At 43.1% G+C, this 24,131-nt stretch overlaps 2 protein-coding genes across 4 annotated transcripts; both read right to left on the reverse strand.

Annotated features, from left to right (window-relative positions):
• Positions 1-1,740: 1,740 nt before the first annotated feature.
• Positions 1,741-17,903, reverse strand: slc25a39 (solute carrier family 25 member 39). Of its 3 annotated transcripts, none has more exons than XM_063189170.1 (12): positions 17,745-17,903; positions 15,429-15,549; positions 14,839-14,898; positions 14,505-14,555; positions 13,345-13,454; positions 12,920-12,987; positions 11,912-12,036; positions 10,208-10,381; positions 5,907-6,016; positions 4,064-4,145; positions 3,676-3,756; positions 1,741-2,531 (listed from the first exon to the last, which is right to left on the reverse strand). In XM_063189170.1, exons 2-12 carry the CDS (start codon positions 15,538-15,540, stop codon positions 2,413-2,415), a joined length of 1,092 nt encoding a protein of 363 aa, XP_063045240.1. In that variant the 5' UTR covers positions 15,541-15,549; positions 17,745-17,903; the 3' UTR covers positions 1,741-2,412. The 3 variants fall into 3 exon arrangements, with proteins under 3 accessions (XP_063045240.1, XP_063045248.1, XP_063045254.1); XM_063189178.1 differs by lacking the exon at positions 17,745-17,903 and adding an exon at positions 15,998-16,647; XM_063189184.1 differs by lacking the exon at positions 14,505-14,555.
• A 2,247-nt stretch (positions 17,904-20,150) lies between these two features.
• rpl27 (ribosomal protein L27) lies at positions 20,151-23,598 on the reverse strand. The gene is made up of 5 exons (XM_063189191.1): positions 23,484-23,598; positions 22,733-22,815; positions 22,397-22,566; positions 22,131-22,241; positions 20,151-20,239 (listed from the first exon to the last, which is right to left on the reverse strand). Exons 2-5 carry the CDS (start codon positions 22,811-22,813, stop codon positions 20,191-20,193), a joined length of 411 nt encoding a protein of 136 aa, XP_063045261.1. The 5' UTR covers positions 22,814-22,815; positions 23,484-23,598; the 3' UTR covers positions 20,151-20,190.
• Positions 23,599-24,131: the final 533 nt, after the last annotated feature.

Raw genomic sequence — 24,131 nt, forward strand, 5'->3', positions numbered from 1 at the left:
GGTTTGTATGCAAGCTGTAGTTTTTGTAGCCAGTCCCGCTCAAAGATAGCCGTTCTACCTCGCTCCTTGATGTCTACATAAACAACACACTATCGCTACCTACTGGCTGGATGTCTACTGCTATTCAACGGCGTCTGGGGAAAAATAGGTCCGCCAAATGCTTAACAACAGTTAGAAGGCATATTTCGCTGCAATTTTCGAGTCAATTTATCGCTGTTTACCACTGACCACACGGTGAGTTCCATGTCTTCTCAAACAAAAGTTTAATGCCATTTTATAATCGATTGCTTGAGTGCTCTATTGGAGTCAATGTAAAGGTGGGGGGGCTGCAGTCTTGGATACCCAAATGCTCCGTTCAACACCAAATGTCAAAATTGTGATGAGAACATCTCTACTTCACCCCATAAGTCACACAAACAGGGCTTAATGTCTAAAATAGCGAACTACCACTTTAATACTCATAGTTACATTTCACATACACTCTTTCCCAACATGTGGGAAAGTTGTTACACTGTATATCAATGGTGTATGTGATCCAATTGAAATACACATTTGAAATGATCCCATGGGCCGAATAAAATTACTCTGCTAGCCAGATTTGGCCCCCGGGCCTGAGTTTGACATCCCTGATGTAGGCCATCATGTCAGCCAGTTGGTAAGTCTTATATTGGGATGTTTAAAATTGAGGTTCATGATTTGTATTTATTATGCTTACTGAGCTGAGCTGTAGTGGCTAACTAGGTGTTATTTCACTTTCAAAAAAAAAGAAAAAAATGATTCGAGAAATGTTTTTTTATTTTTTTTATTTCACATTTACTCCCATTAGGATGAGAACATTACATGCTACTGTGTTTCATATGAAACAACTCAGCATCATTACATATATGGTTAACATATTTAAATATGTTAAACAATCTCAGCACACATCTTCAATCAAACAAAACCACTTCCATACCATCACACATTCAACATAAAGTGATTCTGTGAGACTAGTACAGGGTTTACTGGCCCTGAGACTGTCCAATCACATTTCAGTCTGATCAGCAGCATTTACTGAAAACACTGCTCTGAAATCTCTGAATATTCAAGTCATCAAACTGGTTCTGTTCTTCTAAAATTTCCCTTAGAAAAATAAAAAAGGAGAAGACATGTCTGTCTCATGGGGAGAAATAAGACCAACAACAATACAAACGTGAACAAATACATACAGAAAATATAGAATAAGGAAAATAAAGAATAAGAATTTGTTTTTCCTTCTTAACAAAAATAAGAGACAACAGTCAGTCGAGTAGTCCTCATGAAAAAACTGACAGCCCATTACCATGGAAATGCATCACAGTTTCAACATTATGAGCCCACATTGACACTTCATACTAACATAAACAACTATGACAATGACAATAAACTCTCTTGAATTTCTATGTATTGTGTATTTGGGCACCATTGCTATTTAGTGTCTGACCAAGCCATTCATCCATATTCTGTGGGGATCAGCATCACTGCAACAAATTTCTTCTTCATTTTCTTTTGTCATGTAATTAGCTAAATGTCCAGCAGATGGCGCTGTCTATTAACACAGGGGCAGAGCCCCGTTCAGGCAGGGTTGATGGAGGCTTTTTCAGGAGGCATCAACAGGTCAGTGCAGAGCGCCAGCACAGTCGATGCCCATGCCATGTGTAAGATCAAGACTCAGTAGCATGCTCAGACTTCATTCTAGCGTTTAAGGCATTTTTTTTAAAAAAACTGTCTTTATTTCCGTCTGCCCAAACTTGTTGGAATGATTAGACCAGAGATGCTGCTGGGGGTATTCGCTGAACCGGCCAGTCATTCACTCTCTCACTGACCGGTGAGACTCCTCGCTCTTCTCTCATGCCATGTTACTTATGTTAGGGTAGTTCAAAAGCATGACGGGAAAGCATTCAGCAGTTTCACAAATCTTTGAGGGGTAAAGACAATAATCCCTCCGGATACGTTTTTTCTTCTTCTGGAGTTCGGAAGGAGCTGTGTGAATCAAAGGTTTCCATGGCAACAAGTCAAGGGGCACCTGAGGACAACCCCCTCCCTCCCTTCCACCCTTTCACACAGATGCCAACAGCAGCAACAGCCAATGAGAAGCAGGCAGTGTTCAAGTCGTGTGTGTGTGTGTGTGTGTGTGTGTGTGTGTGTGTGTGTGTGTGTGTGTGTGTGTGTGTGTGTGTGTGTCACGCCTCTCATGACAGCATGCAGATCTGGGCATGCTGGCACATTGGGTGGCATCAAGTTCTGGACACTCAGTACCTAGTACTGATTTAAGTACCTAGTACTAAGACAGGTGTTAGCAGAGGGGGGTCCACAAGCTGAGGAAACTTCTGGAGGCAATACTGAGAGGAAGTCGTTTTGTTTTCCACCTCATAAGCCTCAGGTTTGTGCTGCTCACATAGCCTGCTGCTCGCGGGCCAGGTTGTGCTTCTGGAAGAAGGCCTTGCCAAACTCGTAAGAGCTGATCATGACGGCGCAGGCTGGGGCCACCTTGATGACCCTCGGGAGGAAGCCTGCAGAAGGAAACCACAATGGATACAATGGTTAGGCAGGTATGACAAGGGGTGCGAGCACCACAATGGACACAATGGTTAGGCAGGTATGACAAGGGGTGCGAGCACCACAATGGACACAATGCTTAGGCAGGTACAGTATGAGATGTGGGATGTGGTGGACAGCAGTGATGGGTAACATGGATTCATTGGTCAGTCATGGGTAAGTGGTTAGGGCATCAGACTTGTTGCCGATTTCACTCCCGACCTGCCAGGTTGGTAGCCTGGGAACTCCCATACTGCCTTTAGTTCTACACAATCGTTTCGATCTGGAAGACACTTGTGATTAGGTCTGGTGGTAACCAGGCAACCAGGTTGGTGGGGGGGCTAATTAAACAGTGCTCTCCCCTATCCTCCTCTATGAGCTGCCCACTTGCACGGATGAGGTATAAATGCAATTTCGTTGTGGGCAGTGTGCAGTGAACACTTGTGTGCTGTGGAGTGCTGAGTCACAATGACAATGGGAGTTGGACTTTTCCAGTTGGGCTTTCACTTTCGCTAGTTACAATCTAGGGTCACATATTCCAATTGACCTTGTTTTTAGACAATTCAACCAGGTGATCATTCAATAGGCCAAATCACCTGACCGAATTAGGCAGGTAAAACCAAGTCATTTTGAATATATGGCATTGGACTGTAAATTACTACCAATTAATGAATGTGGGAGTTAATCTGGCTTTCGCCTGATACATATGGTTTCAACCAGGAGAGTAAACTTTTCAAACTTCAACACACAGACCAGAAAGGAAATGGGCCAGACAACAATGGAGGCTTGCATTGAGTAATCACGCAACAGAGTCAAGTCTGCAATTTCAAATATTTTATGGCATTTGCCAAACACTGATTCTTAAAAAAGATGAACAGAGAACAGTTTTGAAGAAATGTATTAGATCTAGGAATCTAAGGCGATGCCTTCTGAAAACAAAACCCAACGTGACGCTCTCCAAGATGCACTGTATGTGTGATGCAAGGCAGAATGGACAACATTCATTTGGCGAGATTCAAGTTACGTATGTAGAAGTACCCGTATGCATTTCAATGGAAAATAGAAGCCACATCATCCATGCAGTTTCAAATGTAGCTGAGAGAGGGTCTTTGGTCTTACCAATAAATAGTCCTCTGTAGCCCGATTCTGCGCAGATGGTCTTCATGATGTGCCAGGTAGAGGAAGGTTTCCTCACAGAGCCTGAGACACAAAGATGACACAAATTGGATTAATCAAGTAACACATTTGGCTGTACTGGGTCGTTGCATGACTTTTACTATTCATGTTCTATTAATGGTTGATAACACAGCACCAACAAAAATAAGATGATGATTAATAAAAGTAAGAATTCTACATCATTAACCCATTTCAACCTAAGATTCCTGAAAAAAAAAACCTGGTAAATGCCTAAACCCTTTTTGGAAAAGGTGCTCTCAGCCTATAAAAACCTTCATATGTCCGCCTCGGTAGCACATAAAAACATGACATGAAAGTCTGAAATTCTTACCAGCCTTAGTTTCCATTTCCCCAAGCTCAATCTGCCTGCGAGTTTTCACTACATCAAAGGGCAGGGTCATCACAGCAGCAATCTGAAACACACACACACACACACACACACACACACACACACACACACACACACACACACACACACACACACACACACACACACACACACACACACACACACACACACACACACACACACACACACACACACACACACACACACACACACACTATATCAAGGCATGCTACTTTCCCCAAGAAGGATGACCCCATTTCAATGCATTCAGCCTGGCACCAATATCATGCCAGCTCATATCTTTACTTCCCAAACAAGGCTGACCCCATTTCAAATCCTTCAGCCTTCACCACTTTCTATGACCTAAAAAACACAACGGAGTGCCTATGTCATGCTGCATGGACTGGGCTAAATGTTGTTCTTCTCCACTAGGACAGAGGTGTGCGATCGACCAACGACGCATGGGCCTTGACATTTCATTTCACTTGCACTCTGCCCCACCAACCCTGGAAAACGAGAGATAAGCGGTGCTTTCAACTCACTAAAACTGGCTGCGCATTAAAGGCAGACTTGTCAGCTTGTGCTGTGTGTCTCGCTTAACTATTTACAGCGACCGTCTCAAAGGCATTAGGAAAAAGTTACTTGATCAAAACCAATGAGTGCAGTTTCATGTGGGGAATATTCCAATTTCAATCTGAAACTGGTGGCAGAATTTGGTTTGCGCACAAGTCATTTAAACTCTTAATTCATTCCAAATGAACTATTCCAGTTGCAGAATGCTGTTAAACAGAATATTCATTCTGAACCGAATGCTGAGAATATTCTGATTGAAACCACAATAGTCCAAGCATGCAGTTGTCGTCACTGAAATGAGCTGGGCATTAAGGAGGACGTACGTGCCAGTCGTGCGCTCCCTCTCTCTTATCTAATTACGCCAACAGCCTCACAGTACAGGCATTAGGAGAAAGTCACAAGTTCAAAACAATGCCACTCTACTTAAAGTGAAGTGCCAGCTAGTGAGTAGTAGTGTTTCTCAACGGGGGCACTATAGCCCCCCAGGGGGTGTTGGGGAGCCCTTGGGGGCCTTGAGAAGGACATAGCTGAGTGGGGGCAGGGCTTAGTTCCCATAAGGGTGCATTAGTGCATTTCATTTTTCAATACTAAGGGCGGCTTTGGGAGACTTATGGTGAGGTCAGGGGGCTTTGGGAGGCTTATGATGAGGTCAAGGGGGCGTTTGTTCAAAAAAGGTTGACAACCACTGACTTGGAGCGTCTCAGTAGAGTTTGTGTAGTGCAGTGCTGTAAGGTGGAGGGAAGATTTAGTGTTGCTAAATCAAGGCTGTGATTAATCAGGAAGCCTTGAGTAGGGAAGTGGCAGGCAGCACAACCCGAGAGAGAGAGAGAGAGAGAGAGAGAGAGAGAGAGAGAGAGAGAGGGAGACAAACACTCTCAAGCATCAATCGGGGAACAGACATCTTCCTGGGGGGGGGTGGTTCTGTCCTTCTCTAACAGAGCAAAATCTCAGCTGCCTGCTGTCCAGGCCTCTTTTGGCTGCTAGTCTTCAGTCTACAGTTTTTGAAGGGCCACAAAAGCAGCCAGAGAGTGAACTCATACCTGGCCAGCAAAACGTTCTACCAATTAAGAACTAAAGTGACAAGTCAAGTCCAACAACAACAGCAAATTGAGATCTACACCCATGTCAACACCACACCATACAAAACTGAATTGACACGCTCAAGCATCATTGGTACTGAATGTTAGGATCCAAAATTATGCGTTTCAGCGCCGTTGGCATCAAGTGAGTTTGAGTGCATACTTATACTTACGGTTCCTGAGATGGCGCCGGAGGTGAAGCTGACGGAGAAGGTGGAGTGGGGCGCCCTGCAGGGCTCAGACAGGTGGCTCTTCACCAGCTCGTAGTTAAACCAGTACAGGGCTGAGGGGCACAGAGTAAGGGGCACATGGGGGAAAACACATTAACATGGACACTTAAATACTGTAGCCTACATGCAGTCATGCAGCAGCACATCAAAATGGATAGTTACATATTCAATAGTTCAAAGTTCCATGCACAGCTCCTAGGTGCTGGTAAACGCTGGAGTGTTCAATACTTCAAAAGAAAGAAGTCTACCGGACACTTTCTTGACTTTATGCTCGTTTATTTAGAGCGAACATTTCTTATTTATGGCGGTTGACTTCTTTCTTTCGAAGTATGGAGTTAAATACTGTACATGGCATGCAGCACATCAATATGGAGAGTTAAATACAGTACATGCAGTCATGCATGCGCTTTACTCAGCACATCTTTTGCTATTGTTGAACCAGTGAGCAGAGAGCACTGATGATGGCAACAGCCTGAAACGTTTGCTCTACCCTGCTCTGACTTACATAAAATAACTCCTTGCTTGACCTTAGTGTCTTGTTTAGTGTGCGAACCTGCTCCAACTTTGTACATTACTTTTTTTTGGGTCCAAGCACCTAGTTATTTTTCAAAACATCTAGAGCGCAACAATACTCTTGCCTCCTATTGTTGAATCACAAAAATACCATTAAAGCGATGGTTCGGAGTAGAATCACCCTAATGCCATTTGAACCGTGACACCCATCCACCTTTACACCCGAAGTGTTTTCTGCCGCAGACTTACATCAACAGAGTTGCCGTGTTATTCGATGTTTATTCCGGTTAGCTTGACTCAAGCGCATATGGATACTGGGCACCGTCTCCAAACTTTCCCCACAAAAATAACATGTCATTACACCAAACTTCTGCAGTAGCACAAATATGGTCTGTACTCACGAAACGAAGCATTTGGAAGTTTGGAAATAGTCCAGGAGTTTAGTATTATCAACACAAGCTGAATAGCTTCTCTGCTGCTAAAGCTGTGCCAACGTTACTTCCGTCATATGAGACAAGCCCGTAAAAGTCTTCAACAAACTTCCAGACGAGAGTGTTAAAAAAGTTTTCACTGAATTGTGATTAAGGCTTATATTTTCAAGGCAATACTTAAAAGATATTTCAAATCTTACCTACTATCAATTAGACAAGGATTTTCGTTATCAATACTGATGCTGAATTCACTTTTCATTGTGCATATTATGAGCTTCGTTGAGGACTCTTACATGCTTGTCTTAGATGACGGAAGTAACGTTGGCGCAGCTTTAGCAGCAGAGAAGCTATTCGGATTGTGTTGATAATAATAAACTCCTGGACTATTTCCAAACTTCCAAATGCTTCGTTTCGTGAGTACAGACCATATTTGTGCTACTGCAGAAGTTTGGCGTCATGACATGTTATTTTTGTGGGGAAAGTTTGGAGACGGTGCCCAGTATCCATATGCGCTTGAGTCAAGCTAACCGGAATAAACATCGAATAACACGGCAACTCTGTTGATGTAAGCCTGCGGCAGAAAACACTTCGGGTGTAAAGGTGGATGGGTGTCACGGTTCAAATGGCATTAGGGTGATTCTACTCCGAACCATCGCTTTAAATTAAAAACGCTCCAATTCATTTTGCTTTTCTAAAGTCAAGTCATGAGGTGTATTACCAGTATATGCATTCTGTATACCTATTGTATATATAGCATAGTCAGCTACAATATGTAGTTATCTCAAACCTTGGTTCACACACATCTCTAAACTGAAAAACACCCTGCTGGAATCTGAGAAGGTTCACCGGGTTGACAGAGTGGTTGACTGTGTGTCCAGGTGGTAAGGCGAGCTCTTAAAGTGGTGGTTCCCTATTTTAGACATTAAGCCCTGATTATGTGACTTCTGGGGTGAAGTAGAGATGTTCTCATCAGAAATTTTGACATTTGGTGCTGAACGGAGCATTTGGGTATTCAAGACTGCAGCCCCCCACATTTTACACAGCCCCTTTACATTGACTCCAATGAAGCACTCAAGCAATCGATCATAAAATGGCATTAAACATTCGTTTACAGAGACATGAAACTCACCGAGTGGTCAGAGGTGGGCAGCGATACGTTAAGTGCGATAAGTGCCATATCCAACTGGTGCGGGCACTAGCCTGATTATCATCGACGTTCAAATCTCTTCGAGACTTGGACTGACCAAGAGCATAACAATTAACGTTTCCCAAACGGCATGGTTGACCTGCCTCCTTTGGTTTGCTTATCGACAAAGTGGGAGGAGTTATTGTATTTGCGGGAACTCAGAAAGTAGGCCTACTTGCTCTTGACCTGACTAGTTGCAATACTGAAAGTGTTGCGTCCAGGGCTCGAAATTAACTTTTTTCCTTTGTGTCCCGCAATGGTCCCGGATTCCACTTTGTATTGTCCCGAATGTAACCAAACCATTTTTTTCGCGCCTAAATAAGTGGTAAATTATGTCCACGTTAAATTTCATGTGTGATTATGGTTTTTTTTTTTTTTTTGCAGTGCAACTGTCAATTCAGGTCTTTAAGAAAAAATTAGGGTGTGTTAAATCATGAACATCTGTGCCTTATATAGAAAAATGCCTTGAGTAACCGTGCACATTTCGTTTTTCAAGAATATATGAGCATGGTGATATGAGGAAATCTGCATTCAATGACATTATATTTGTCAAACTGATTGCTTTATGCACCAATATAGCCTACCCATCATGTAGGCTATTGTAGACTCTATTGCAGCCAGCCTGTTACTCTGTTGTAGCCTATTTAGCCTACAGAAAAAAAACAGCTTTCATTTAGTCTACTACATATCAATAACAATTCAGTGTCTGTTTAGCTTTAGTTAAAAAGTGGCAATAGTCTAACCTAGTCTGACTTTGGCCACTGGTTGTGATGGGCATGCCGGTGGAAGATAGCCAGGCCGTGCCCTCCTAGTGATGCAACAGCTTCAGCCAGTCTCGAAGAGATGTGAAAGTCGATGATAATCAGGCTAGGTGGAAGAAGATGCGGTAGGTTTTGGGGCCGCATTAGGAGTATGACAACGCATTGCAAGACGTTTCCTTTCCGCTTTAAATTCACTTGACATTGACAAGACAATTTGATAAGTTAACCTAAAAATAAATGCACAAGAGAAAAAACTACGACCGCACACTTAGGCCTACCTCACTTTCGAGAAAGAGAGGGGGATAGGCTAGCATGGAGAGGGAGGGGAGGGGGAGAAAGAGAGGGATTGGAGAGAAATGCGCTGGCAATGCTGTAAAATTGAAGCGCGTTCTTCGTGCTTGTAATCAATGAAGTCAAGGTGGACTTTTTCCCTTTTCAATTAGACCTTGGCTAATAGGCATTTCTGCTTTTACCAGCACAGAAACAATAACACGGATACTTCAGCATTAATTAAATAACTGCGTTTGTATGACAATGTTCAGAATATAGCGCCTTCATTTCCAGCCACATTTGAATGAAACTACTTGACGTTCTTGGCTAACAACTACCTCTGTTAGCTTGCTTGCCGTTTCCTTAACTATTTGTTAATGGAAAGTAATTTACAGGCAGTTTCTGATATGTATGAATGAGGGTTAATCTACTTTAGAGCCAGCTCGCGTTTCTGGTGTTTTGGGCAGATAGCACGCGACAGGTGGCCACAGACAACTGCGCATTGTTTGGGGCTGTTGCTTTGCTTACCTGAAATATTAGCAAAACCGAACTCCATTCCTCTCACAGCTTAACCATGTCTACTGGAATATATCCTTGTTGGCTTGAAAAATCAACAATCCAGAGCCCGTTTTCTCTGAGAGCATTTCTAGTTCAGGGTGAAATGGCATAACCAACGGGACAACCAACCTCTCAGCAGCAGTCCGAAGAAACACACGCTTGCAGTCGCAGCTGCGAAATCTTAATCAACATTCTAGAACACAATGCCGACGTTTATAGGAAAGTTTTCTGTTGCTATTTTCGCTGATGGTTGGTGTTGAGTTAGGCTAATGTCCCTACTTTTTGTAGCCTACTTTTTGAATCTTTTCATTTATATTTTTGGACGGTCCCGGCATTGTCCCAGAAATGATAACTTTGTGTCCCCACAACATTTTTTATGGTCCCCGGGACGTCGGGACACCGTTAATTTCGAGCCCTGGTTGCGTCACTAGGAGGGCACAGCCTGGCTAGCGGGCACAGGCACCAGCTCCGTTCTGGTCGGTCTGGTCTGATTCACTGTGTGTCCAGGTGGTAAGGTGGGCTCACCTGAGAAAGGCACGTCCCTGAGGACGGTGGGTCCCCAGCCTCGCCACAGGGACAGCCAGCCATCCTGGGCCACCGCCGAGCGGATGCAGACGCGCAGCTCCCCGTATGACAGCCGGCGAGACTGCATCTTAGTGCGGACCAACTCCAGGGGACTGATGACAGACACCGCACCCACTGAGAGAGAGAGAGAGAGAGAGAGAGAGAGAGAGAGATAGAGAGAGAGATAGAGAGCGCGAGGGAGAGGGCGAGCGAGAGAGAGAGAGAGAGAGAGAGAGAGATAGAGAGAGAGATAGAGAGCGCGAGGGAGAGGGCGAGGGCGAGAGTGAGAACGTGAAAGACAGAGAGAGAGAGAGCACGAGGGTGAGAACGTGAGAGAGAGAGAGAGAGAGAGAGAGAGAGAGAGAGAGAGAGAATTAGCACTTTTTTATTACTGTATTCATACTTGAAAATACATGGTAGTGTGGAACTGCCTCTAAGGCATGATAACAATCACTACCAAGGGAAAGGGGAAAGCAAAGAGGGATATAGAAAACAAATAAATATATAGAAATATATAGAGAAGTGTAATATATACTAGAAGAAGAAAAGAGACAAAGAAATTCACTAACTTTGACACCAATTGTGTATGATCAACTTTAAATCATTAAGACCCAGCTAGGATTTACAAGACATGGGGGCCAATGATCATTGCTTTTAGTGTTAACATGTCTGTTAAGAAAGTGAGTTAGTGATTAATTTTCAAGTGTAATTTATGGACTTTGCCTGTCTGTCAGCATGATCTTGCAAAACATTACCTGCCTTTCCTTCAGAAATGTTGATGAAGTTTGACATGGTGTGTGGAAAAGTAGGTTACAGTAGTCATCGTTTTATTGGAATAACCCACTAACCCAGTTTTGTTTAATGATGCCAAGCTAGGCTATCGGCTTTGCTTCAGACTGTGTTGCTGGGCATTCACTGGGAGATGAAAAGAGTGAGGGCCACATTGGCTCCGACAGCACTGCGGAGCACTTTCGCTTCCAACACAAATTCAGACCCCCAGACCCAAATTCACATGAACATAGCATAGATAGTCAATGGACAGCTCAGACAAAATAGAACTCGTCTCTAATCGCTATCGGCGCCGGTGTGCGGGGTTATATCGTCAACAATGGAATCGAACTTTGGCGGAGCAGTGCTTACACATCCGCTCTCTTATGTAACTCCTGGTCTGCAAGTCAGCCAATTCCCCAAAAAGGTGACAAGTTCCTTGAAGTTTAAGATTACAGGATTGACGTAGCTCACCCTCATTTCCTGATTAGCTACACGCTACTACACCCGAGTCTAGATGTGCATCCCAATATGCGTCCTTGCCTCCTCCACTTGTGCTTGTCTCCTCCACCCGCCTCCTGGCCCCTCCTCCGTGGAGAAAACAATTAAGTTTCCCAGCTGTCAGCCTAGCCAAAATAATTTTTGGGGGACTATTCTTCATTCATCATCCAGTTTGCAAATGAGAAAATGACTTTACAATTACGCTTTTGCAAGATATTGAATTCATTTTCCGTTGTCAGTGACATCATCATGAGATCACAAGCAGGCAAGTGAGCAAGGGAGGAGGGAAGTCCGCATATTGGACTCCACTCTAGATGTGCTTTCCTTCGTGTGCGTATGTTACGGTTTCTGGTTGCTTTTGTGTGTGTACACAGGTTTTGATTACATGACACTTACATCTGGCCAAGCCGCCTGCGATCAGGGGTATGTGGTTTCCATGGTAACCCATGCTGTAGCGCAGGAAGTCCCTCAGCTGGTCGTAACAGGTGAAGTAGATGATGGTGGCTGGCACGGCCATCACGCTGCAGAACAACAACATCGACATTACTTTGCTTTCGGGGCTTTTTAGACTTTCTTGAGCTAGGGCAGTCAAAGTGCATTGAGGCACGGCCCTAGCCTGGCAAAACAGACTAAATGTGAGATTAAATGTGAATATTTAGTCTGGCCCCGATCAATGGCACATCAAGATTGTTGATGAGAACAACCCGTTGTTTTTCAAACTGTGTCTGCATCTATTCTGTCGCTTTGTCGTCGCTCCCTCAAAACCTCATCCACTTTGTATCAAAAGATTCAAAACCTCCTGTGTTGTGATTGCTCTGCCAGTTTCAGGGCATGGGGCATTGTCCGAGGCTAGACCCACTCGCAGGGAAAAATAATTTTGGTGGGTGGGGCTAGTTCACTATGCTAGCACGGCGCCACAGAGCAAGAACATTACCATCATCACCAGTCAGAGTGTGAGTGCTACAGTTCTGACGCAATAGCACTTACAGACACTCATGTGCAATATGCAATAGTACTACTGAATGCTGTTGTGATGACAACCTGACCTTTTCAACGCTTTGAACAGTGCTGGTTTATGACGTTGCAGATAGAGGCAGGGGGCAACAGTGCATTTGATTTGGTGAACAAGTCATTGTCATGGAAACATTGAGTTATTGTCATAGACACATTTGATTTAGTGCAGTTAAGCCACGTTTTGAAATATGGTGTTGAGGTGCCGCTTTACCGTTTGCATTATGTAGCTCTATTGTCAATTCTTCTGGCAAGTGACGCAATAGATCTGATTAATCAGGAAATGGAGGAGAAGAAAAGATATTCCTGCTACACGTCTGTTGCGTAAGTGGGAGGTGATGCAATAACACTCCTCCTCTCCTATTCTCTTCTTCCTGGTCAGATTTCACTCACAGTGTAGGTGGGAGGCCGCTCCACAGTGACCGCAGCCCTTCTTGTCTGGTGATCTTCACAAAGGCATCCTATCAGGACACAACAGTAAAACATAGTGGGCTGTTGAGAAATACTGTTGGTGTACACAGCAAACTCTGTTTGGAATAACATAGCAGATTCTAGCTGATTTGTGTTGTGGGTGGGACTAAAATGTGTGTGTGTGTGTGTGTGTGTGTGTGTGTGTGTGTGTGTGTGTGTGTGTGTGTGTGTGTGTGTGTGTGTGTGTGTGTGTGTGTGTGTGTGTGTGTGTGTGTGTGAGAGTATTATAGAGGAAGATACACAAATAAGGACTCACCAATGTTCCACTGAAGTGCGTGGGGGGTTTGTACCAGCGTGTGTGTGTGTGTGTATATTACATGGGGGAAGATACACAAATAAGGACTCACCAATGTTCCACTGAAGTGCGTAGGGGTTTTGTACCAGCTAGTGCAGCCGGAGCCATTCTGGCAGACGTAAATGTGGTCCATGAGGCCATTACAATAGAGGAAGCACTTCCCTGGAAGGTCAATAGAGGTCGCAATCAATTGGAGACTAGTTTTTTGCTATAAATGCTATGATGCTTGCGGTTTGGCTGTTATTCAACCTACATCCTATGTATCTGTCCCTAACAAATAAACGAAACCAAACTACTACAGTCAGTCTTGATCCATTATCTCTGTTTGTGAGCTCTACATACCATAATAATTTTAAAAATAACATGGAGTACAATAGACACATTCGTTACACATACACAAGGACACAAATTAAATTGACAACCACTTGTTGCTATTCAATGGCACCAATTGTGCATTTCTTCTGATACTCATATAGAGTTTAAATAAGAACGCATAACTACTATTCATCCAAACTCTACTACAGAGGAAGACCATGAAAACTTTGTCTTATTTAGTTCCAGACTACAAACTAGTTCAGAGTAACAAAGATGAACGCAAACAATTGTCTGGAGAACATCTCTCCCCATCAGTCAATAAACTGTAAAAGTATGGATGTACAAAAACAGCACATGGCTCAGAGTACATATTTGTTTGTCTACTAAAAAGTCCATGACAGTCAGGAGGGGGAACTGGTCTACTGCTGAGATAAGGAGAGCTAAATATACTGAAGGCCACGGCAATGACCGCACTGCCAACCATCACGGCCAGGCAAACTTAAACTCAATCCAACTGGCTCAGGCCAAAACACTCAGATTCGGGGATATTTTTGGATCTCACCGAGATAAACAAAGGTTTCGGCCAACAACAGCTACTCTTTAGGCCAGGATCAGGCTTGTTTTTGTGGCTTTTACCGACAGAGAGATACAAAGAATTACAATGTCAAATATCCTCTAAATCTGCTGATAAAACAGAACTACTGGCAAAATGGAAGAAGAGAAATCTGCATTTTGGTTGACCACAGTGTCCGCAAAAGCTGGTTAGTTGAGCCACAACAAGGCAAGCGTGTGTGTGTGTGTGTGTGTGTGTGTGTGTGTGTGTGTGTGTGTGTGTGTGTGTGTGTGTGTGTGTGTGTGTGTGTGTGTGTGTCAGCACGTTTCGGAGCAGTTACTCACACTTTGAGCGTCGAACAACCTTGGTCCATGAACTTGCTTCTAATGCCAATGCTAGAAAACCAGAGAAAACGAGGCCAAAAAGACAGACATAGCAAGCAGACATCAGCGTACATGAAGGAAATAGGGTTGGAGCAGACAGGATACAAGCAAAAAGAGCACTCAAGGAATTTGAAGCAAACAAGCTGTTAGCAAAAGCCTGCTTATAATCCTCCGTCTGATGTATTTCATCGTCTGTGTTGACATGCATTTGCAACAAAGTAAGACGAAGAAGTGGTCAAATCAGCGCCGTGTTTTATTTCAATTCCATATAGACTCTACAAGTCCCCAGTTTTACCTTGGTGGAAGGGAGTCTGTTGGGCTTGCATTCTGATCTTCACCACATCCAGTGGTGTTACTGCACAGGTAGAGACATAGACAAGAGTCAAATCATGACATACGTAGTTTCATAATGCATTGAAGAATGATCATGGGCTGACAACATACTGAGAGTCAAATCCCCATACAAACACATGAAACATGACAGAAAATATGAACTTAAGAACATGAAATTGCAGCAAAGACTATGAACTATCAGGAAGGGCAAGGAAGAGAAAGGTCCTGCACTAAAGAGAATATGTTTAAAACACCAACCCTCCTTGGTATATGGAGGACTTCTTTTCTGTGTATTTTATGTGCACTTTGAATTTGCAAGAGGTGTAGGCTATGGATTATGTCCTTGTTTTTAAGCCGCTTTGTAAAGCGTTTGCTAAATGTAATGAAATGTAAACTCAAAAGACTATAAAAATGGAAGGAGATACAAGCCACTTATTGGAACAGTAAGACGAGGGATGGAGGGAAGGAGAGAGAAGGAGAGAGAGAGAGAGAGAGAGAGAGAGAGAGAGAGAGAGAGAGAGAGAGAGAGAGAGAGAGAGGAAGGGTCCTTACCGAAGAGGGATGTCAAGAGGGCCCCCGTGCCTGACGCCAGCATCTGCTGCACAGGGGTGATCCCCGTCGGGGTGATCCCCACCGGGGTACTGACCAGGGGACGCTCCCCCATCTCCACAACCTGACACAGCCAGCGCACAAACACACAGGCAAAACACACACACAGACACAGAAATGGTCACAGACACAGCAGAGACACAACAAATACACAGACAAATTATTAGCCCCATATTCCTGATCCTAAATACAGCAGTAAATGAAAACACATTTCCCACTTGTGCACTACTTTTTCCCCCAGATGTTTTAATTTGATGCATTTGTAATCATTTACACTTAACATTTTTTTTCATATTCAATTCCAACATTGTTTTTGCCCTCCATAACAAAATCTGCATTTAAGCCAAAAATAGAGCATTAGGCCTATTGCCTCGTCACATTCGACAAACGCCAACTACCATACTGCAGGGCCTAAAACACCCCAGTGTGACGTGACCAATGGAAAACATTAAACAACCACATTTCCAAACTGTCTATTGCAGCTGATCATGCAAAACTAAATCCGCACTTACCCTTTTAGGGTTACCATACAGAACAGGGTGTACCCCGAGCCTTTGTTCCAAACAATGTAATTACCTGCTACAGCATCATATTTTAAATTCTTAATGGCTTTTCAACTTTCTTAGGCAAAATTCTGTTGACGGATCTTGAAACGAGGTTGTCTAGTAGTACTTAGGCAAAACACTAACTCACTGTCTGCCTGATATCTTATCTGTGCAGAGCAACCCAGTGGGTGGGGAGGGAGGGAGGGAGGCTGTGTTGGGTTAGGTGGCCTACCCTGGCCCAAACACACAAGTGAAGCCTGCCTACAGCAGTAAGCACCTACAGCTCATTTGTAACAGATTAACAAGAAGACCCAAACAAACACAGCCATACTGCTCATGAAGGTAAAAGTTGTCAGGGGCACAATAGGCTTGTCTTAAGAGTCTTGAACAGCTGCCAAATTGGTCTAAGGGGCAGGAGGCTCACTGGTAATCCATGACACAACTGCCCTGGGATTGCTTTCCCTTATCAGGTAATACATGGCGGTCCCTGTACATGCATTTACTCCAGTAAGCTTGTGTCAAATGTCATTGTAGGCCTACCACCTGATTATACAGTGAATCTCAACTTAGACAGAAGAAAGTATCCCCTGTAAACCTGTGTGCAGGTGCATTTAATATATAAAATACCATCTATTTGATGGAGTGGCATTCATGCATAATCAGTAATTGAGAAACATATTGGATTGTGTGTTTGAGTGCATGTGGTATCCGTGTTCATATTAAATAGTACCATGTCAGTGGTGTGTGTCGCCATGTGTGTGCGATGTAATTGGCGGATCCTCATCTACCAGCAGCCTATCACTGCATTCCCAACCAGATAGGTCACGTTTCTCTCCCTATGATCAAAGCAGAGAAACTGCAGTGTTTGGACAAGAGAGGACAATGTGGTCTTTGTACAAATAAATAAATACTAAATCGTAAGGCTAATGTCAGACCCTACAAAACTACAAAATGGCCTGCTTGCTTTCATAATGCATTAAAAAAATAAGTGCATGATCTTGAGTTGACAGCAGAAACGGTGGGGTGTTTTCATTCATCACATCTTTCCCTTTCATGCAAACGAACGATTTGGCTATTTCTGTCCATGATCAATGAAATACAATAATCAACGTCGGGCAGTATGGGAGTTCCCAGGCAAAGTGCGGACAGTAATGCGCTAAAATCCTGAAAATATGGCAAGGGCTTCAAAGGTGACGTAGGTCTACACCTCATGTAACTTAGCCATGTCAGCTAGCAAGTTAGCCAACCAGTTGACCCCCTACCCTAGGCCACCCACACACAATAACACACGCTGGGAATGAAGAGGCTCATTTATACGAAAAGTATTAAAGCTTTTCTTCGCTTCTGCATTTGCTGCTAAGAAATACGACATGAACTGGATCAATGCATTGGGTGCAATCGAGCTAACTCATCAATTAGCAACACACGGTTAGCAGCAGCTTCAGACTTGTCAACAACCGTGCCAGAGTTAGCTGTCTGTACAAATGTCTCTCTTTAGTTACTGACAAATGGCACTCAGTTGTCTACCTTAAGACAAGGGATATTAAACATGTGTTATGACATCCACATGTACATAAGTTATACATTCTAGTAATTGTTACCCGTACAAACGAGACCTGTCAAACAAAACACGACCTCGTGCCGTTGCTCCCTATTCAACATTTAGTTCGTTATGTTCTCAGTAGTGAGGACATACAACGTATACATCACATACCTTCAGATGTGCTGAAAGGCTGATTTAAGAACATTAAATTCCGTTGTGGGCGTCAGAGTTGGTATCAGGGGTATCACCCTCAAAGCCATCCATACCTCCAGGCATGGACTGTTTCAGTTCCCATTCAGTGGCGGACAAGCGCTACCTAGCTAGGAGTCTCTGAAGGTTGCGCAGTAGGCTAGAACATGATGTTACCACTGTGATGTTACCGTCCCTCCCCCACTTTTCTCACCAAACTTTTATAACTGAGAGTAGAGTTCCAGTTCTAAACCAGAGGACTAGCGCATATTTGTCAAAAGATGTTTACTAATGTATCCACATTTAGTTCGGAGGGTTTTCTTAATGTACATTTCCATTTACCTTTGCATTTCTGTATTTCAAGTAAGAAATAATACATAATATTTGTTTAAAGTGCAATCACCATACAACATGGTCTCAAAACACTGTAAAACAAACAAAATAATAATTGTAAAAAATGTTTATGAAAGCTTACTACTACTTACTTTATGGTTTATTTTGGTTTACATTGTTTATTACATATTCACTTTATGCTGTACTTTTCCTGTCAACCTGCCATGGCCCCCCTAGCACCCCCTCGCGGCCCACAGGGGTCCCAAGCATAGATCTGTCTTCTATATACAAATACCGGTATATGGTCCCAAGACCCACAGTTTGAAAACCACTTATCTAATGTGTATTTAAAAAAAAATATTGTGGGGGAAGACAGCAAATTGTTGTCATTCAATGCACAACTGAATATAGCCCACTGTGCATACAGATAAATGGGTTTTGAGTTACACATCCTAGATCAGGTGTTTACATAAATAAAATGTGCAAACAGACCCCCATTTATTTGGGGTAACAGGAAACCTACAGAAACGGACAAAAGGGGTCACTTGTCCCGGGCACAGGGAGAGGGGGCCCAGAATTGGATCATTACATTGTATGTATTGGGTTTGGAGTCCTTTCAGATGTCTTTGTACCAGGCCCAGACAAAGCCATCAGCGGTCCTGAGTGGGATTATAGGAAACCAATATTGAGTTTAGAGCTAGACATATTTTCCTTGTTAGTCTTTTGCATCATTATTCTGCAATAATGTGTAAAGCAGGGGTGGGGGACCTTTTCATTCAAGGGGCCACTTCAAATATTATTAACTCCAAGAGCCATACTATGAATACAAACTAGGATTTGAAGACAGCCACCTTAGGCCCCACTTTCACTAGGTCCCCTGAAAATGTAACTTACTGGTAATTGCATTGCAAATGTAATTTCTAAGATTGCTTTACAAAACGGGTCATAGTTCATGTTAATGGCCCTCAGGTCATAGGTTCCCCACACCTGATGTTAAGCCAACGCAAAGATGTATTGGACACCGAGTTTCCATGAGGTGACTGAAGCCTGCTCGTCTGTTTCTAATTTGTGACAATTTTACTGAAAGAAACATTGACATGGTACGATATATACAAGCCAAGTCGTGATTAAGTCATTGGGCTCATTTTTGATGGAGCAGTGCTGCTTTTGCCATGCATAGCGCATGCACACTTTTCCATTTCAATGAATTGTGGTTAGAATTACCAGAATGCATGGAAATGGTTAAGTGTGCATAAATGCATGCTGCAACACTGCTGCATCAGAAACGAGACCAATATCTCAGCAAAAAGTAATGTGCAAGGTAAGCAAGTTAGCAGTCCTCGAGTCTGAGCCAGAGCCGTATCTGGTCTGAGCATGACAGAAGCGCCACCCTGTGGTAAGAAAACGAAATTACCCCTAAACATAGTCCTCATATCAGTGACCAGCTGCCTTTCAACTTAATTCCTCAAGTCATTTTCTCCTGCACTGTGACTGACATCTGAACACATTTAGAATTCAATATCTTGCTAAATTTATTTAGAAGTCACTTTCATTTTAAGTAAGGATACTGAGTTTTAACGTCTGCTCCGGGCTGGTTGACAGCAAAGAAGCCTCAGGAGATACTGACGTAGAACTATTCTGCATCGGCCCTGCCGTGGCCAACCGGTAGGGCACGTGCCCTGCTGACCCGGGTTCAATTCCCGGCCCGTGTCCTTTGACAACCCCTCCCCGTTTCTCTCCCAATTCGCTTCCTGTCCACCTCTCACACTGTCCGATCAAATAAAGTCGAAAAAGACCAAAAGAAAAATTCTTTAATATGTAATTTAAAAAAAGACCTATTCTGCATCATTGTGAGGAGGCCAGAAGTCTGGGAAGAAGGCTGAGGAAAGGCAGACAGCATGTTTCTTGGGATTCAGAGTTGCCTGGGAAAGACGGTCAAGACATTCCGTAAATAAATATTCTCCATGTGAAATGTAAGTCCATCCTCAAAAGGCATGGTGAGGGGGACAACCACCACACACACACAAAAGAAAAACACAGGAGTCATCATAAGAATCCTTTTTTTAACACATTTATTTGAGAAACGATAGAGAGCCTAGAATCTGAGCTTCTGGAAGAACCATTTGTTCTTTCCGGTCTTGTATCTGTAAAAAAAAAAAAAAATGGGGGGGGGGAAGAAAGAAAAAGAGTTATTAGCCTCATGTTACAGACATTACAATTGGCTGACGCTTTATAACCAAAGCGACTTACAACTGAGGACATAATCATAGCCAACATCACTAGCAGATACAAAGTGCACAGGAAAAATACAGAACAAGTGCAGGTGCACTATACACCTAAACCAACGCAACTACTGCCCATTTTACATCAAGGGCCACAAAACAACCCACAGTAAAATCCAAAATATGACTATGTTGGAACACCTTCTTGGCTGGCAATTTCAAGAATAACTCCAGATCAACACTTAAGATACATAAAATTGGGTCACTGAAATGAATGATGACCCATCTGAACACGTAGGATTTTCATGGTATGATTTGCGCATATGGTGTTCATGAAATGTAAAACTACCAATAATGCATGCAAAGAATGCTGACTGTAACCATTCAAAGTCATGTGCTCCAAATAAACAGTGGACACGTGGATACAAATTCTGAAACCACTAGAATAAATTCCTTGCCAAACAATAATTTAATTGTAGCATCAAAACCCATCAGCATTTTAAGGGCAACACTTCAACAACTTTACATGACAAATTGGTTTATCAATGCTGTCAAATCACACCACCAGTCAAGTGACTATTGAATTTACTGTAAAACCAATATGAAAAGTTCATGCAACACCGCACACTGGATACTGTTCTCTTGGAGCAAACAACGCGATTAGCCCACTGAGTCTTCAGTTTCGCCCTTTTGTATCCAGTGTGCCGCATTTCATCAACTTTTCGTATTGATCCAAGTTTTCCTGCCTTACACCTGCACAACTGGAGGGTTGTGCACAAGAACTACGTACTTTATACAGCAAGATTGGTCCAAAATACAGTGTACTGAAAATAAAAAAAGCATTAAAGTGATACTGTTCCATCTTTGGAAATAAGCTCATATTAAACCTCCCCTTGATTTAAATTATCGAGTTGTACCTTTCTCCTGTACTTTCAACCATTCTCTGAGTACGGCAGTGCCAATTTTACCTCCAAGCTAGCCGTTAACATTGACTCCTATGAGACCAGTTAGCCGCTAGCTCAATTATTTAACTCAAGGGGAGGTGTAATAGGCGCTTATTTCCAAAAATGGGACAGGATCACTTTAAAAGCACACAAGACCACTGGTACTACTTAATCGGTCAAAACTGACAGCGATGTTCCATTCTATTGATTGCATCAAGAGCTGAAGCGAATCCGATGTCTTCGCAACATGCTCATTTCTAAACACCACAACTGCAAACAACGCTTGCCTTGACTAAAGTACCAACTTTGGTCACATGTGCACTATTGACACATACTGGGGAGAATTATGTTTTTAAAACATAATTCCAGGTTCAGATTTAGAATGAGTCATCTCGCATTCCTTTAAGTATTCATAGTGTATGGTCAAACGCCTTAAAATGACTACAAAGGGTGCAATCTGAAAGCAACACAGTTCCTCCAAGTCAGATAACTAGTCAAACCGCAAACGGCATTTTTAATAGCCAATTGATGTACACTAGTGGGACCAATGTCAGCACTGTCATACACTGACATCCAATTGAGGACCATCAGATGATAGATCTCAAATCATGCATGCCCATGTCTGAATACAGAAACCTGAAAATCACCACTTGCAAATTCCCTGTACCCATCTCTCAATTCGGAAAATGGGAAGCGCTGCCTCAAACTGAGATATGCCACTGGCCAACTACTTTTTCTGAGAAACTCCTGCTAGAGCTACGAAACCTCTTGCGTCCAACTGTGCATCACACAAACTTCAAAACATCACTTCACTTCTTCCAGGACACGTCACTGATGAATATTTCCATGAAATAAAAACAAGCACTCACCTCTCCTCAAACTTAACCTTAGCCTCGCGCCTGGCCTTGCGCTTAAGAGCAGGGTCCCTGAAGACATCCTTGTTGACGACGGTTTTGTCCAGGGGAATGTCAACAGAGTACCTGGACAGAGGAGGTGGTTTGTCATGAGGATAAATGAGAACAAAATATAGGGAAAAAAGCTGCATTTCTACACAACTTTCCATTTCACTGCACAAACAATGGCTCGTTTTCCACTACACAGCATGAACGGTTGTGTGGGAGGGAAAGCGCCATACCTGGTTGGCATAAGGTGGTTGTAGTTGAAGACCTTGACGAAAGCCTTGATCTTGGACCTCTTGGCCATCTTCTTCTTGCCCATGGTTGTGGTCACCTTGCGGGGGTACCGGTCGATGCCAGACACCAGAGCGTGGCTGTATGGGCGGTCAGCGGTTCCATCATCAATGTTCTGTCAAAGGGAAACATGGAAATGAACTCAAACAAATAGTCAACAATTGTGGGCATATGCAAAAAAATGTATCCACAATACAATGTATTTACATACAATAAGAAAACATCAATGGCAGTGGGAGACATTGCCTCGCACTAAGTATGCCCAGGTGACTTGTGTTTACCTTGACGATGACGGCTTTACGTCCTGCGTAGCGTCCAGCCAGGACCATCACTACCTTTCCAGGTTTCATGAACTTGCCCATCTCTACGTGAACAAAAGTAAAGGGGAACACATACGTGAGTCTAAAACGTCTCTTGATAATTGGTCATGCACATTTCGCCAACAGCCCACACCGCTATTAACATTCAGCCTACAATATTAGCAGCCTTCACAGTTGTGTAGCATACAGGACACGAGCGTTTCCTGATATTGCCAACATCGACAATTGCACGTAGGCCCACATCACGTCAAGATTCAAGGTTGTATTGAAGAACAACTAGCATCATTCCAATTGTTAAATCATACTTGCCAAAGCCCCATGTTAGTACGTGTAATGCTAATGCTAGCCTTAACAGTGAACCAATATGTATCCCAAACGCAGGCAAGTAACGTGTGATTAGAACACATAGTACAAGACGCTCGTGGGAATAGAGTTTGTAGTCATGTTGCGTATTGCATGTTCAATAGTGGGGCAATGTACAAGGCTATTTCTAAGAGAATGGGACGTCTTCCGACAGGCTGCCATGTTAAAATACAGAGACGTGATCTTGCAACAACATCCAAAAGATAACAATTTCAACAGTTATTGAAAAAACGTTTCAAATGCACATGATCAGAAATGTATTCATAGTTCATCTACAATTATAAGAAGTGGCTAAACGTCCCTAAATTTGAAGATGGATTAAGATTTTTCGTAAGGGAAATTTACTCACTGATGGTGCTCTATGGCCGACGTAAACGGGAAAGGAAGTTGGGAGCGTTCGCGTGACCTTTCACACCAGAGAAGCATGGCAGACAAGCAAGATATTCATGTCGCCCTCTATGGTTCTGGAGAAGTATGTGCAATTAGATAATGGCATGTCTAGCCTAAACATTACAAATACCAAAATAAAAACATTGAATGGATTGGATCTACCGGTATATAATTTCAAAACAAACAATGTGAGGCGCTGGGGAGGTAGGCTATGTTTGACACAACAGGCAGTTTATCAAAACTTGAAAAGGCACCTAAAAAAGCCTAGGCCCATCTATTGTTGTGAATTACTTGAGACTGATTCTGAAAAGTGGCTTTTATGGTGCCATTTTTTATTAAGCTATTTTTTTATGAGATATAGACCTGCAACCTTCCGATTATGAGGGTCTAAACATTAAGCCACAGCCACCCATAAAGTTCTCCTGCAGTGTCATTTTTTTGCAGTAGCAACCTTGGATCCTCTTTCCTGGTGAACCAGAAGCTATGTGTTGACGCCCAGGGGGCTGGCTACTGGTTCACCAGGAAATGGATCCTCCTCCTCTGGCTACAGCATTTCATCACACCATACAATAAGGGAGAATTAATTTCCAGAATTTATGCTGCACAT

The sequence above is a fragment of the Engraulis encrasicolus genome, chromosome 2 (assembly GCF_034702125.1).
Source record: "Engraulis encrasicolus isolate BLACKSEA-1 chromosome 2, IST_EnEncr_1.0, whole genome shotgun sequence".
In the NCBI taxonomy this organism is placed as follows: domain Eukaryota; kingdom Metazoa; phylum Chordata; class Actinopteri; order Clupeiformes; family Engraulidae; genus Engraulis; species Engraulis encrasicolus.

Excerpts from the sequence above, each read along its gene's own strand:
- slc25a39 (XM_063189170.1), bottom strand. The coding sequence starts at position 15,540 with ATGGGGGAGCGTCCCCTGGTCAGTACCCCGGTGGGGATCACCCCGACG. Across the intron at positions 14,556-14,838 it reads ACAGACTCCCTTCCACCAAG|CATTGGCATTAGAAGCAAGT; the intron begins GTAAAACTGGGG and ends CTGGTTTTCTAG. Across the intron at positions 6,017-10,207 it reads CAGGGACGTGCCTTTCTCAG|CCCTGTACTGGTTTAACTAC; the intron begins GTGAGCCCACCT and ends TGTGCCCCTCAG.
- rpl27 (XM_063189191.1), bottom strand. The coding sequence starts at position 22,813 with ATGGGCAAGTTCATGAAACCTGGAAAGGTAGTGATGGTCCTGGCTGGA. Across the intron at positions 22,242-22,396 it reads AACCACCTTATGCCAACCAG|GTACTCTGTTGACATTCCCC; the intron begins GTATGGCGCTTT and ends TCCTCTGTCCAG. Across the intron at positions 20,240-22,130 it reads AAGGTTAAGTTTGAGGAGAG|ATACAAGACCGGAAAGAACA; the intron begins GTGAGTGCTTGT and ends TTTTTTTTACAG.